Genomic DNA, 15910 nt, shown 5'->3' with positions numbered 1-15910 from the left:
CAACAGGCGGTCCACAGTGTGCATGCACGTGGCTTCACCCAAAACAATGCTGGAGCCGTCCCTGAGTCCCGGAGGAATACACACTCGCCTAAATACGGTGCAGGATTATTTTTAAAGAGGTACACGCTCTCGTAGTGAGTATGGGAAGCGTACACTCGCGATTCCGCAAGGGTAAATTTATAATACACCCGCAATCCTGCGAGAGTTGATTTACTTACACGTGCAAGTGTGCACGGAATCCTACACGTGCTTATGTGGAAGCACGGGAAGAAAATACACTCGCGATTGTGCAAGGGGCTCTCGGCGGCCACTCGCGATTGTGCGAGGAAACAATTTATACACGTGCTCGTAGTGGGCACGGAAAGTTACGCGTGCAAGGGTGGCGGAAGGAAAATACACTCGTGATTGTGCGAGGAAATAATTTAAAGTACGCGTGCAAATGTGCACGGAAAGTCACACGTGCATATGTGCACGGGAGGAAAATACACTCGTGATTGTGCGAGGATTAATTTTACACGCGCTCATATGGAGCGCGGAAAGTTATACGTGCATATGTGCACGAAAAGTATAAATATACTCGCAATCCTGCGAGAAGTTTTTCTTACACACGTGGCGGCAAGGCAAGCGGAGTCCCCATCCCGGGGAGGAGGGCTCTTGGCGGCAGCATCTTGCTCGTGCTCCGAGAGACCCACACAGTGGGCGGAGTCTCGACGAGAATCCCGTTTTTATCTGATCAGATCTGACTGTAGGCACTCTAAAAGCTTCTCTGCACCCCCCACACTGAGTGTGGGTGCCCCTGAAGCCTTCAAACATCCCCCACACTGGGTGCGGCTCAGTGTGCGTGGTACTCCCTTCTCCTAATGGCCCAGGAGCCAGGGTGCTCTGGGGCCAAACAAAAGAAGCTGTTAGCCTCAAGTAGCAGAGAAAGGGGGAGGGGGGTTTGCATTTTGCCACAATCCCACCCTGTGACTACAGTCATGGTCTCATATAACTCTGGAGTAGAATTGCAGTTACCTCTTGCCTCCAAAGTAAAAAGGGGACACTTCTGCCGGTGAGCCTTAATGTCCACTGTGGATCACCATATAACATATGTTGACTTACCCCTGCAACACAGTTATTAATAACAATATACAATAGAATTGAAGTAATTACAACAATCAACAATTGCCCAAGGTAATTACTGATTCCCAGCATCAGTCACAGTTCGTTAGTGTTACCAGTCCTGTGGCTGCCTTCCTTCTGAATGGCTTGCTGGTGTTAGCTGGATCCTCTTCCACCCTGTCATTGTTGGTGTTGTTTCCAAGGCATCTGGATGCTCTTCCATCCCTTGCTGGTGTCAGGTGGATGTTCTTCCACCCCATCACACGCATCTGTACTTCTCTTCCACCCTGTCATCTTCCTTCGCCCTGCAAGAAAACACAAAAACAGATCTCGGTCCCTTTGGAACCAGGCTTTCATAGTTAACATGTTGAACTAGCTCAGAAGGTTCTGAGCAGAAAATATCTCTTGGACCTTTTGTTTTGGGGGCGGGTCTTTATCAAGTGGTTGCCTGTTATTGACTCTTTCTCAAAATCATTAATGACCTCCATAATGCCCCATTTAGCTGCAGTGGAGTGCCAGTAAATTTTTTTGATAGCAAGTAATATTAGCAGCTACTTTCAGTAAGCGGCAGTGCTGAGGCACATTGCCGGGTCCTAATGCGAGCTGCCTCTGACCCTCAGAGAGCACTGAGCCGGGGCGGGGTCGCTGGTCCCAAGCCGCGGCTTTTTTTTTACTTCAGTTTGCAAGAGTTGGGGGGCACTCCCACCCGCAGTGAGGTGGGGGGAGGCGGCCAACCCGGGGAAGGTGGTTGCCTGCCAGCGCTCGCGAGGCCGGGCTGCCCCGCCCCACACCACCAGGACTTGGATGCCAGGAATGGTGGCGGGGGGGGGGGCGGCCAGCCGGGAGGAGGTACACGGACAGGGGGCAGAAGCTTCACGGGGAGAAGTCTGCGTCTGTTTTTCGGGCCACGCCCGTACTGGACATGTGTTTCTAGCTGCCCTTTCAGGCTGCTCCGTTTCGCGCCGCCAGTCCCGGAGCAGTCGCCAGCACTCGCAAGGTCGGGCTTTGCTATGCCGGACCCTCCGAGTTGCCGGTACGGGGAAGGGACCGCCTGGACACCATGGCTAGGGACAGGTCGGGGTCTCGATTGCGATGGGCGATCGGGACCGGCCGGTCGGGAAGGGAGCGGCCAGCTATAGCGAACCCACCAAGGCTCCCACGAACCGGTCGCAGCGCCGCCAGTCCCGGAGAAGTCACCAGCACTCGCGAGGTCGGGCTTTGCTATGCCGGACCCCCCGAGTTGCCGGTACGGGGAAGGAACCGTCTGGACACCGCGGCTAGGGACAGGTCATGGTCTCGATCGCGATGGGCGATCGGGACTGGCCGGTCGGGAGGGGAGCGGCCAGCTATAGCGAACCCACCAAGGCTCCCACGAACCGGTCGCAGCGCCGCCAGTCCCGGAGAAGTCACCAGCACTCGCGAGGTCAGGCTTTGCTATGCCGGACCCTCCGAGTTGCCGGCACGGGGAAGCGTTCGAACTACCACTTAACAATATCCGATCACCTTCGGCATACGGGACAACGCAAACAGAGCACGTACACGTCTCCATCTCAATGAAAGGGCGCACAACCTCTCCTTCTATTTCATCAACACTGTTTTCAGTGTCGAGAAGCGGCGAGGCGGAGGGGCGTTCGCTTAAAAAGCCCGCGCGTTTGATTTGCCGCAAAACTTCTTCCTCTCTTTGGAAGTCAAGTTTACGCACATCCCGCGCTAAATTAAGGCAAACGGCCAGAAGGAAACACACCCCGAGACGCCAAGCCGCCGCAGAAAGGTCCTGCTCCAAAGAATCAAACCGTTCGCCTCGGTGCTCAGGTTTACACAGAGCCTGTGTTAGCTTTACACACAAACTGAAACACACTGCGCTCCCCATAATTAGAAGAAGGAAGCACAATAATTCCTCCATCTCTGATATCCTGCTCGACTACGCCAAATTGTCACGGAGGCACCCCGTAGGTTAATTTGAGGGACAACAAGGTCCAGAAACAACTTTTATTAAACCAGTGAGAAACAGGGTTTTAGCACTCCAAAAGTGACTTAAATAAAGGTTCGGATATCAGTTGAGGAAAATTATTGAGGCAGCAACTAATACAACAGGCGGTCCACAGTGTGCATGCACGTGGCTTCACCCAAAACAATGCCGGAGCTGTCCCTGAGTCCCGGAGGAATACACACTTGCCTAAACATGGTGCAGGATTACTTTTAAAGAGATACACGCACTGGTAGTGAGTACTGGAAGCGTGCACTCGCGATTCTGCGAGGGTAAATTTATAATACACCTGCAATCCTGCGAGAGTTAATTTACTTACACGTGCAAGTGTGCACGGAGTCCTACACGTGCTTATGTGGAAGCACGGGAGGAAAATACACTCGCGATTGTGCGAGGGGCTCTCGGCGGCCACTCGCGATTGTGTGAGGAAATAATTTATACACGTGTTCGTATTGGGCACGGAAAGTTACGCGTGCAAGGGTGGCGGAAGGAAAATACATTCGTGATTGTGCGAGGAAATAATTTAAAGTACGCGTGCAAATGTGCATGGAAAGTTACACGTGCATATGTGCACGGGAGGAAAATACACTCGTGATTGTGCGAGGATTAATCTTACACGCGCTCATATGGAGCGCGGAAAGTTATACGTGCATATGTGCACGAAAAGTATAAATATACTCGCAATCCTGCGAGAAGTTTTTCTTACACACGTGGCGGCAAGGCAAGCGGAGTCCCCATCCCGGGGAGGAGGGCTCTTGGCGGCAGCATCTTGCTCGTGCTCCGAGAGACCCACACAGTGGGCAGAGTCTCGACGAGAATCCCGTTTTTATCTGATCAGATCTGACTGTAGGCACTCTAAAAGCTTCTCTGCACCCCCCACACTGAGTGTGGGTGCCCCTGAAGCCTTCAAACATCCCCCACACTGGGTGCAGCTCAGTGTGCCTGGTACTCCCTTCTCCTAATGGCCCAGGAGCCAGGGTGCTCTGGGGCCAAACAAAAGAAGCTGTTAGCCTCAAGTAGCAGAGAAAGGGGGAGATGTGCCATACTGAAGGAGGGAGTGGGGTTTTCATTCTGCCACAATCGGTATTGACATATCTGTTCTTTATCAGTGCCTATAAGTGTTACTTTTCTGCTGTCTTCATAATCCATTTGTTTTCTGAACATGAAATCAAAGATGTTTCTACATCTTCAGATGTGTTTTACATCTGTTTATCTGCTTAGTAAAGCAATACAGAAGCAGCAGCAATAGGCCTAGAAATAATGTTGGTGAAAGTTGGGAGCTAATGGAATTGAATTGGATCTCTGAAAACTAGTTACAAAGTATGGTTTCTGTTTCCTGTATTACTGAAATTTTTCTTGCATTTCTGAGCATCTAATCTTTGATCAGTTATATCCTCACTGTTTTTACTTGATGTTCCTAGCCCAGCATAACTGTTGCAGATGTTGCATGCAAGTTCAACAGACCTCAATAGCTCACGACAGGCAAAGCAGAGTAAGCATGGAAGCTAATCTGCCGAGACCCAAATACCTTCACAGTATATAGGATAGTATTTTTACATTTAATTTCTTTTATTTTGTCTATGAAATGTCATTTTTTGAAATGGTGGCTAGAGAGCATCTGAAAGCTTGATTTTGTTTCTCTATTTCCAGTTTGCAATTAAGTGAGGAGGATACTTCAAGAATCAAATGCCTTTGAAAGGTCTGCATGCTCTTTGAATATATGGCAAGCAATTAGCATTGCAAAACCTGTAACCTAATGCTGTAAAAATAGAACTGCAAGCTTTGTTGGAAGTGCAGTTGTTGTACTGAAATTGACAGAATGCTGATTAAATTAGGTATTATAAATTAGGGTTTAAAAATATTAAAATATGGATACATTTGACCAAAACTTAAAATATATCTAAAGAGCATCCTTTTAGTCTGTAAGGAGCTCAATGGATTTTAGCAAGATTTCTTGTTATGTGAAGTGGTATATATGAAGGAGACAGAACTGAGAGACCTGGATTTCCAGGATACCTATATTTTTTGCCCTCCTATTGCAGTGTTGTGAGAAACAGCTCTGAATGAGTTCAAGACTGAAACCTTGATACAGGAACTCAGAAGACAATAGAAAGTTAGTTGCAGCTACTCATGCATTAACAGAAACCTACATGAACAGTTAAAGCCATAGGAAAACCACAGAATCAGAGAATATTTTGGGCTTGAAGGGACTTTCAAAGGTCATCTAGTCCAACCCCCCTGCAATGAGCAGGGACGTGTTTAGATCAGGTTGCTCAGAGCCCCATCCAGCCTGGCCTGGGATGTCTCCAGGGATGGGTCATCCACCACCTCTCTTGGCAACCTTGGGCCAGTGTAAAACTGTAGAACTTCCATTTAAAGCTTGAAGAATCTTAAAAATGTATTTGTATTCATCAAAGGACCTTTCCAGATTTCTACCTTTGCTTTAATTCTTTTTGCACTGGTTACAAACACTGCTTTTGAATTTCTTATTTGTCTATGGAAAAAAAGTTCTCATTTAAAGAACTGCGGCTTCTATAACCTCTCAGGAAACAGTGTCTGCCTGTGAACAGTGGAAATCTTGGATTGCAGTAGATTATAGCTTCATGCCACAGGAATTCATCTCATCTAAAGCATGAGAGGAATTAAAGTAAAGGAATTGAGTATTTGGCCACATGATTTTTTAAATTTTTTTTTTAAGTTCCCCATAATATGTGAATGGCATGTTTTTCAAGTAAGGTGATTAGCTAAGGGCACTCATTTCTACAATTGTGCAAAAAGGGTAATCTTATGGAAAAAATTGTATAAATTGTATAGTAACTGCAGTTGTGTTATGGTACATGGTGTCATTAAACCCATAATATTTATTGAATTGGATGAGCCAGCTAGTTGTCCTTATATGTACAGTTTTTCTTTTGGTGTTCATAATACAAGTAGATTTTATTTTTAGACTAGCTACTCAGTGTAAGATGGAAGGTTAGTTGTGTGAAGTCAGGTGCTATTTTTGGTTCTGTATTAGACTTCCCAGTTATGCCACCTAAGGAAAGAATCTGTTATGCTGACTTTTGAGCTGCTGTGATTAGTGAAGCCATGGGCAAAGATATAATCCTTGTTTTATAGCAGAAAATACTGTGGGGTTTTTTCTTTGGCTGGGGTTTGTTTGTTTGTTTTTCTCTTCAGACATACTGGATTATGGTCATGTTATAAGATGCATTTGTTTACAATTTCCACTTATTCCATGTTTATTAAGGCTGTTGTTTCTTGGTGTAACTTGTGAAAAATCGAGAAGTGTGACACTACATTTCACTGTTTAATATACTGAAATTATTTACTCTTGTTGAAGTAGTGGATAATACTGCAGGAAGGGTTGTTCTGGGGTGTTTTGTGTTACAGAGACAGACGAGCTATACAGTGTGATTCAAAATTCGCAGAATTTTAGTCATTTTCAGCTGTAATTTATCTGATATTTAAATAATCACATAATCAGTGCAACAGTTGAAATATGATCAGTTTTGCCCTTTGGAAAACTGGTGAATGGACCTTGCCAGAAAGTCCTGCAGTACTGGAAGGCTTTAAGAAATGGATACGTGTGGGAACTCACTTTAACTTGTGCATATTTCTGCAGCCCATTTTTCTTACTGTCATTTCCCTTGCAGCGAGGATGATTTACTTGAATCACACCCAAATGGGTTCTTCCATTTACACGTGTTCCTTTTCTCAATTAAACTTGGAGATGTTAAAAAATATATGCAAAAATCTGCTTAAAATTGGCATAAAACTAAAAAGCGGTATGTGCTCTATTCTGTCATCTATTCCCAGTAGCTCTATGGCAGCATGAGCTGTGGTGACCTGACCAGGCTGTTTTTGCAGTCTTTCTGCATTGTCACACTAGATTAGGCATTTCCTGGGCTTACTGCCAGACTTTTTCTGTTTACAAGGCAGCAGGCAAAGATTTAACATTTCTGTTTTCTTTCTTACTCCTTGGATTCCCTGTGGGACAGAAGGGTTTGTCTCCTCCTTTCACAGTGCTATCCCTCATCACAGAGTATTAGTAAAAGTAGGTTCATTTTGTAATGATGACTGTAATAATGTGACACAGCCATTGATTAAATAGCCATGTAGGAAGCTGGCCTGGAAGAATTATTCTCATTATAGTCTTTGTTTCTTTTTTTCTTTTTTCTGTTTTCCTAAATAGGTTAACAAGCTGCTTTTATCCAAGGCAGGGAAACTCAACATTTACAATTTTTTAAAAACAGAAAACTCATTTTTCTCTCACTGTTTAATGAATTTAATAAACTTGAAGGAAAAGACAGAAGAGTGCTAGATGTCAAACCTCGGATGGTGAATCAGACAATGCCTTGTGGAAGTTCTGACCTAGAAATCAGATTTATTATCTAGTTTTATTGCAGCGTCCAGCAGAGCTGAGGAGGCCCTCAGACTTTTCACAAGCTGCAGTTGTGTATAGCTTCAGGTATGTGTGTAATTCTGTTGACTGCAGTGGAACTGTTCTCAAGCCTAAAGCTAACCAGCTACATGGGTTAAAAAGGGACTTTGTAGAGTGAGACCAAAAAACAGGTGATGCTACTCAAATTAGCTTTACAGAAAAAGGACCATCAGCATGTTTTCACAAGCAGATTAACTGAGATTTAGGAAGGTTTTAGAGCCCCTGAGTAAATTGCAAACAAACAGACAAACTCCACTTTTAAAATTTTCTTTATTTTGTCAAGAAATATAGGAGATTACTATAAAGGAAAATCAGTGTCTTCAAAATCTGAAGTAAATTTTCTGGTCAAGATGCACAGTCATATAACAGAAGATCAGGTAATTTATTTATAAATTTTGTAACACAGTTGATAGTTTTGCATTCTTTCTGTATAATCTGATCTCTGTTACTGTATCTCATGTTTTAGTCACAGACAAAATAATTGTGCATTTGAGCCTCAGAAATTAAGAGGTATTTACCCTAATTCCAATTACTGGGTGTTTCAAAAAGATGGAACCAATTTCAAATTAGTTGCCATTTGAAATTGGGTCCATCTTTTTTAAATACTCTGTATTTTTAGAGCGCAAAGGAGATATTTTTTTGTCCTGGTCTGCTAATGACTTCATGGAAGTTGCCTACTGGGGAAGTTACTATCAGGAATTGCATAGCCCTTATAGCTACAACCACTTGGAAAAATGACTAGAGTCTATCAAGCTCATGGTTATATGTCCTCAAGCTTTCGAACTCCACATGTTCCACTGTAGCTGTTTTGAGCAGACGTGCCCAGTCTTAGTAGCATGTGAGCTCCTTCAAGTATTGCATCAGAAATTACTAGCTTGATGACCCATCTTTTTGTGTTGTGTAGTTTTGTTTGGTTTGGGAAATCCCAGAGAGATTCTGTAGTAGAGCTGTCACAGAAAACATACACTGGTGAAGAACAGAAGTTTTGGCAGTCCTAGTTAAACCTCTGAGATGTCAAGTGCTTCTTCTATACCAGCAGGAATCTTATCACTGGACCTGATTTTCCAGGTTTACTACATATCTGATATAGCAGTGTTTTTTGTTGGTGCTCTTGTGTACAATGTGGGCTTCCCTATTTGTCTGTATCTTGAACAATTTTGAACAGTTTCTTTTTTGCCTGCTTCTAAATCACGTAACGAAGTTGCCTTTGACGTTTTGTCATTTCTACCCAATTAACAGGCTGTTAATTAAAAAAAGAATACTGGCAACTACAGTATTTTTTTAAAGGGCATGCCAAGGGCTCAGTTATTGATGACTTTCTCTGCATGTCTGCTTGCTGGATGTATTCTAGCTACCCATCTGGCTATTCTCTCGCTGTTTACTGAAGATGTGTCAGGAAATGTGACTCAGTATAACCAGTCAAATAGCTGCCTTAAGCTAGTACTGAACCTTTCTTGTGCTAGTCTTGTTTTCAGTTATGAAGGATATTGATGGCTTAGTAAGTAGTGAAGAATATTGGTCAAACACATACACCCCCTTTCCCTTGGTTCAGTTTTTCTGAGAAAGTGCAGAGACTGTGGGGAAGTTCCAAGGGAAGAAAAAGTGTTGAAATCATAGTGCTCAGTAGGAAAGGATAGGAATGTCCTTTTCACCTTCCTTTTTGGGAACACTTCCTTTTGAAAGTTAATTGTGCTCCTGTTGGTGATGGAACTGAAGTAGAAATCAGAGAAGTGATCTGTTTCTGCTGGAGTGCTTTCTTTGTGTTTTGCACTTTGGGACATGCATAAACCCTTGAACTATAAGGCCGATGGCTGTGGTCAGAAAGCTTCAACACCACTGCAAGGATTTTACTGAGACTGTATGGCTGTGAGGAGGAAGTGACAGGGCTAGCTTTATTTGAAAAGGGGAAACAAAGATTATGATTACCAATATGACCTGACTGGCAAAATAGACAAATATTTGACTTTTGAAATACAGGTTGATGCAAGGGGCAAAGGGCAAAACCGTCGTGATGGTGTAGCTGTAATCTGTTCTGGTCAAAGAGGAGTAACATTTCCCAGGAGAAACATGGAGATCTCTCACACTGAAGGTGGTAGCAGGGAAGTTGTATCTAGATATGTCATACTGACATTTACTAAGTTATTTTCATTTTTTTTCAGCCATTTGTGAAAAAACCCTACTGTGTTTCTTTAAAAATTTCAGCCTCAAATGCCCGTCACAACCTCTGAGCTGAAAACACATGCACATCCAGCTGCAACTGTACATGTACATACAGTTTTCCTTTTGCATTCTGTGTTATGTGCTTCCTTTTAAAAAATATTTACACCATATCCTGTTTTCTTTAAGTCAGTAGATATAACATTTCTTCAATTATTAAATACAAATAATCTTGTGTATCTTTTCCAGTTTTGATGTTTTAGTTTGTAAAGAATTTGACATCCAGAGCAGCTTTCCCCAGACACAGGGTGCGGCTCTTCAGACTTCAGCTGTACAGTCCTGTTGCTGCTTACTTAAATTGAATCAGCCAGACCAAATTGAGCCAAACTATTTGTCTTTACAGCTGTTCATTCTACATTTAGAATGAAGCATATTTGTAGAGCTGGAATAAATACAATTTGCCCAGTGAGCTCCTGGCTGGAGGGTATCGATATATGGTTACAGAATTATCTTTAGGAATTGAATTTTTCAGTAATTTTTAGGTGTTTATAAAGCCTCCATGATGTCAGTCTTTCAAAATTTTTAGCATTTTTTTTCCAATGGAGGTTGGAGTAAAAGTTTGCTTATATAATTCATTTTTTCTAATTGTAACTTTATCATAAAGGACAATTATTACATATCTGTTAAATTCTGTCTGTAAAAGATCACTCATTATTCATGTTTCTTCTGGTGGGAATGTATGTTCTTGTTAGATGCAGAGGTGGGAGTAGGGGTTGGTATAAATTACATTTCTAGGCCTGTGTCATGGTAATAGAAAAGAGATTTCTGTATGGATGCAATCTGTGTATTCTAGTATAGTAGGTTGATCTGACTGACAAAGTATTTCTTTAGAAAGAGCAAACTACTTTGGTTATAAATATTTATCAGAAATGTAAACCTGTTTTAAAAGGTAAATATGATGAGCGTATATGACATGAAAACACTGCACTAGGAGACAGCAGGGGATCACAGCAGGGATCAGGAGATTGATTTTTCAAATACATGTGTTTGTCTCCCTTTCCCACACCCCATTTTCACATTTTGACTTGCATTTTTGCCCATTTCTGTGAGTTTGTGATTCATTTTTTCTGCTTGTAAACCATATTTTTGTGCTTTTGGTTTTGAAGCTATGTGGTTTTGAAGTGCTTTTACCATTAATGGTCTTACAAACTACTGGTAGTCATGCCACTTCTGTAACATAATGCATATTTAGTAACATGTAACACTGTTAGTAAGGTCTTTGTGTTTTTCAAAAAACTTCATCCATTCAGTGTCCGAAGATTTCCTCAGCTGGGCTGGCAAGGGGGAAAGGTTTTATGAGAAAAGACTACTTCTTTTGTAAGATGCCTTCAAGTTTTGAATCACTGAATCATTGAGCCTCTTACATACTCGTTTGGGTTTCTTGCAGTCGAAGCCAGTTATATTTTAATTTTCCTGGTGCTGCTGCTTGAATTATGTTGTCCTGATCTTCGGTCTAATGGTAAGTGTGGCCTTTCTGAGCCTGTCAGGAAGCAGCAGTGCCCTGAGTTGTTTGCACATTGTCTCAGAAAGCCATGAAGGATAGGATGGGAATGTAAGTGAGCTGTTCCTGTTGAAACAGACACAGGATAATGCTGTAGTGACCCTACTAAAATAAAAAAGAAAAAGTAATGATGACTTCCAGTTATATGTATCTGAGACAATGTTTTTGCTTTTCCCTATTCCCTTTGTATCCGTGCTTGTAATTCTAAGCCATTAGAAGTATTTTTAAAGCACTGAGCACAAGTCCAATCGTCTGTGTCAATTAAAGCCACAGACAGGAGAGAGATGTTCTGATTGTGCTTTACTGCAAGGCTAGCAATGGAAAGCATGTGTTCTATATCTTCTATAGAGCTTTTGTGGATGTTAAGGAAGTAGACAGATCTGAATCTCAAAAATCACCTAATGACTGTTATTTTTAAGAAAGCTCTAACCACTGTTGAAAATCAGATCTCATTTTGATGCTTAATTTCTTCAAAGTATCTAAAGCTTTTAACATTTTCAGCTTCATGCATAGAAGCTCACAGCATCGGGACTAGCGAGAGAGTTGTTACTTGAATGAATGAATGACCACATATTTGACTGGTTTTGCTATGGTTCACTTACGTGCAGCTTTTCTTTGAAAGGCAGTTTGGGAGATATTTTGAGGGACTGAACAGTTCTTTCAGCACCAAGTGCATCAAACCAGAGAATTGGTAAGACAGAGTATAGACACTTGGTGGAGAGAGAAGCTACATTTGTCATACACTAGTTTAACAAACCAAATTTTGATCCCTAACTTACTGGAATGACTGACATTCTATTTCTATACAGAAGTTCTACTGCTAATGAAACTGAAAAAAAATAATGAATAGGTGTTCAAAAGTTTTTGTGTTTTTAAATTTCTAAACTGATTGAATCTTGCTCAAAGCTATAAAAAAATGCTGTATAATCTAAGTAAGGAAGTTCTTTGGGATAGAATTGTGTGATTTGCAGGTTAGACCACAGTGGACCAGCAGCATTCAAAATCCCATGCAAACCACTCATTTCAGCTTTCCCTCAACAGTGTTTTGCACACTAAGGGAACACTGTTACCATTAATTGCAGCATATACCTTAATTCTGTAGGAAATGCAGACTGTTTGTGTTATCTCTGTTTGGGGGGCTGCTTCTTTGACTTTATTATGATAAAGGCCTAGAAAAATAACCATTAGACTGTACTTCTAGGAAAATGGAAGATTTCCATGAACTTGGTTATAAAAATACTTCCCTCTCATCATAACATTGTTATTTGTGATTGGTAAGTTCTACTTGTATATTGTATACCTAACCAGTCTGGACTATTTGTAGGGAGAAGGAAAACTTCCAGTATGCACTGCTGAAATATGGCAAGAATCTGTGTATATTTTTCTCATATTTACATTTAACTGGCATTCAGTTGTAAGTGTAGTTTATTATCATTTACAGTAACCTAAAACATGTCTTGGCTTGTGACTGACAGGTGGAAGTCCCCCAGGTCAGGTACAGTGCGTGAGCAGACCAAGAGGCAGGCATTAGCCTGAGCTCCAAGTTGCACTGCTGTTGCACCATCTCCAGCAGCTTCTCTGATCACTGGTACTCATATTGCCAATTACTCCTGTGTGTTGTTCCTGCTGTGGAAAACTATATGCATGAACATGTGGGAAAGCACCCATGGAAATTAATACCTTTCTTAAAGTGTTTTATTCCCCTCCCAAATGATCATTTACAAAAGATTTTAAGGTGCATTTCTAAGGATACTTCTGTCATCTCTTGTGCACAGGTCTGACCCTTCCTTTGTAGAACTACTATGCGAACAACAAAAGGATGCTGCTGTACGCAGTTATGCCCCTCTGTATGTCCCAGAGCCTGACATAAGACCTGTCATTCTCTCCTCTTTTACTCTCAGCTCAGTTATTAGACTGGGTAGGTTAAGGAGTGAGGGGGAGGCTTTGAATCAGAACAGAAAGATTCATTTTGGGCTCTGCTGAACCACAGCATTTAACTCTAACCTGCTCAAAACAGCACTGCAAGGGCATTGCAGGCATGAGTAGAGCAGTGATGGGTATGCAGAGCTTGTGGAAATTCCACCCAATTTGGAGGACTTTGGGTGTGAACTTGTTATTCATCTCTGCCCATGTCCAGCAGTGTGACTGGGGTAAGCATTCTGAAAGCTTTCTCACAGCTTTTCCTGTAGTGGAGGGCCTAGGTTGATTGCTGGATTCCTGAAATCTGCAGAAATGATAGTGCATCCTCTTATTAATAGAGAGAATTATTAAGTAGAGAGGAATGAATCCCATGTTAGGAAAACTTCTCTTAAATTTGTGCCACCTTTTGAATCCGGTTATCACTGCCTCTTCAGTTAACTAGTAGCAGCAGTTTCAGTTACAGCTGAAAATATCTCTTGTCAATGAGAGCAGATTGTCAGTGCAATGGTAACATGAAAAATTTTGGTGATGGCTGGAGTCCCTTGGCCTCATAACACAGTGACTCAGCTGCTGGGTGCTGCATGTGGCACTGTGGTGAGGATCTTGCTGTATGGGCACTGGCTGGTCCTGGGGTAGCTGCCGTGACAACCACACATCAGGTCAATGCCCACAGTGGGTGTCCTTGCAGAGGGCTGCCGGTCATTGATATTCTGTTTCTCAGAATACTGCAGGCAGTGGAAGCTCTTCCTGCAGATCTGCCAATGTTTACTGTTATCACAGTGGGTAAAATATGCAAATGGTGTTGACAGGTATCTGGGAAGGGAAAAAGCCAGTTTCCCTAAAAGTAGTTTTTTGTTTTACCTCCTTTATTACATAGTTTTACCAAATGGTTGTAAGTTTCTTAGCTTCTACATAGCTTTTATTCCCACATCTCATTTAAGTGTGCAATGGTAAAAAGAATAGGGAAACAATTACACAGTAAAATTTTAATCAATTTATACATTTTAAAATAGTTTGCTACCTACAAACACTGTTTGCAGGTAGCAGAGGAGTTAGGAGGAGGTTGGTGGGTTTTCTTGTTGTGGCATTTTTGGTTTTAATTGTTTTTAAAGAGGATACTTCCTCCTTCACAAGCTGACTTTTATTGACTTTGAGGAGTGAGGTTTTTCCAAGGTCTTTGGTTTTCTGTTTTTAAAGACTGTTTAAAACATTTTTCTTTCTGATCTCTTAATCCTTGAAATATTTTGTAACATCATTAGTAGGAGAGTTAAGGACAGACAGAGCTGCAAAGGGCATGGACAGAACTCTGTATTTATTTTTTTCTTGAATAAGAACGACTTTTTAATAAAGGGGGGGCATTAAAACATGGAAATTAAATGCCTCAGGGCATAAAAAATAAATTTGTAGATGCAATCATTTTAACTTGTCAGTTTCCCATAAGCAGTTAATGTAAGAATACAAGAAGCTTTGATATTTGCATAGTATTTATAGCTGGTTTTGTCAGTCATAATCAGGCATGTGTAGATCTAGGCAAAAATACAGGTGTTAAGAGAAGGTGGATTTGGAGATGAGAGGCAGCAACATTTTGCATTCTTGACGCTGAGGTTTCCTGCACTACTGATGTAGCTGAAATATTTGAGAACTGGAGTGTTTCTGTCATTAGAACGTTATGGTAACACTGCAAAAAGGAAAACACAAACTTATGAATTGTTGCTGACTAAGTGAAGATTTATCATTTGAAAGTACTGCATTTGTTTATTTTGCTTTGTATATTTTACTGTCAAGGTGACATGCTTGCAGGACTTCTTTGGAGATGATGACGTCTTCATTGCGTGTGGGCCTGAGAAATACCGGTATGCTCAGGACGACTTCGTGTTGGATCACAGCGGTAAGACTATACATCCTAAACCCACTGACATAGCTACCTTCCTTGAGAACTCTCCCCCCGCCCTATTCAATCCTCAAGAGTGGTGTGATTTAGGAAAATATACCGTGGAATATATTTTCCTACAGATTAAAATGTTTTTCCAAGCCATCATCAGGATTCTGTAAGTCTGTTAAAATACACTAACAAATCTGATCTATTGTCTTGGAAAACAGACCCTGTCCATAGAGTTGCATGCAAAACAGCACTGAATTTTAAAAGATTCAGTCATGGATTCGGTGGATCTAAAATCTATTAAAAATGTTCTATTTTGACATCTGCGGACTGTAAGATGGTCTCCATATTGCTGTCTTCATGAGATTTTTGAAAAATCACATATGTAATCATGCTCATTTCAGGTATTAAATTGTCCTGCTAGAAAATTCACACATTCTAGTCTTGTCTGCTGTAGATCAGGTGTTGAGCCTGGTATAGGGGCTGTTGGGTGGGGAATGAGGTGAGACAAAGTGGGAGTTTGTTCCCATGCTGTCTGCCATTGACAGATCATGAATTTAACTTGTTTATGAAGCTTGTTTTTCTGTAAATAGAAAATGTGTCATGTAAGTTCAAGGAAAAAGCTCTCTACCAGGGAGTTTTAGAATTGGCTTGGGATATCAAATCGTATGAATGTTGTTTTTTTCTCTTTTTTCTATCTATTTTGGTTCAGCTGTAGAACCACCCTGATTTTCTTTTTTGAAAAAATGAATCTGTGGGAATGAAAACTTGCCTTTGCAAAAATAGTCAGATTGAGGAGAGCTTCAAGTTGTGCATAAGAGGGGGTTGTTTTATTGTCTTGCTTTCAAGTCACTGAAAACAAAC

General features: G+C 41.7%; 1 protein-coding gene across 6 annotated transcripts in view; it reads left to right on the top strand.

Annotated features, from left to right (window-relative positions):
• Window positions 1–15910, top strand: part of DCLK2 (doublecortin like kinase 2) — a 90509-nt gene that overhangs the window by 36593 nt on the left and 38006 nt on the right. For all 6 annotated transcript variants that reach the window (XR_010472366.1, XR_010472365.1, XM_065061882.1 and 3 more), the window contains exon 3: window positions 14953–15055. Coding sequence is in view for 4 of the 6 variants with exons in the window: in XM_065061882.1 (XP_064917954.1) it covers window positions 14953–15055 (103 nt within the window). In the remaining 2 variants the exon portion in view is untranslated. The remainder of the gene's footprint in view (window positions 1–14952; window positions 15056–15910) is intronic.

The sequence above is a fragment of the Columba livia genome, chromosome 4 (assembly GCF_036013475.1).
Source record: "Columba livia isolate bColLiv1 breed racing homer chromosome 4, bColLiv1.pat.W.v2, whole genome shotgun sequence".
In the NCBI taxonomy this organism is placed as follows: domain Eukaryota; kingdom Metazoa; phylum Chordata; class Aves; order Columbiformes; family Columbidae; genus Columba; species Columba livia.
Note: the sequence above shows the minus strand (reverse complement) of the source record. Positions and strands in the feature narration are given on the sequence as shown.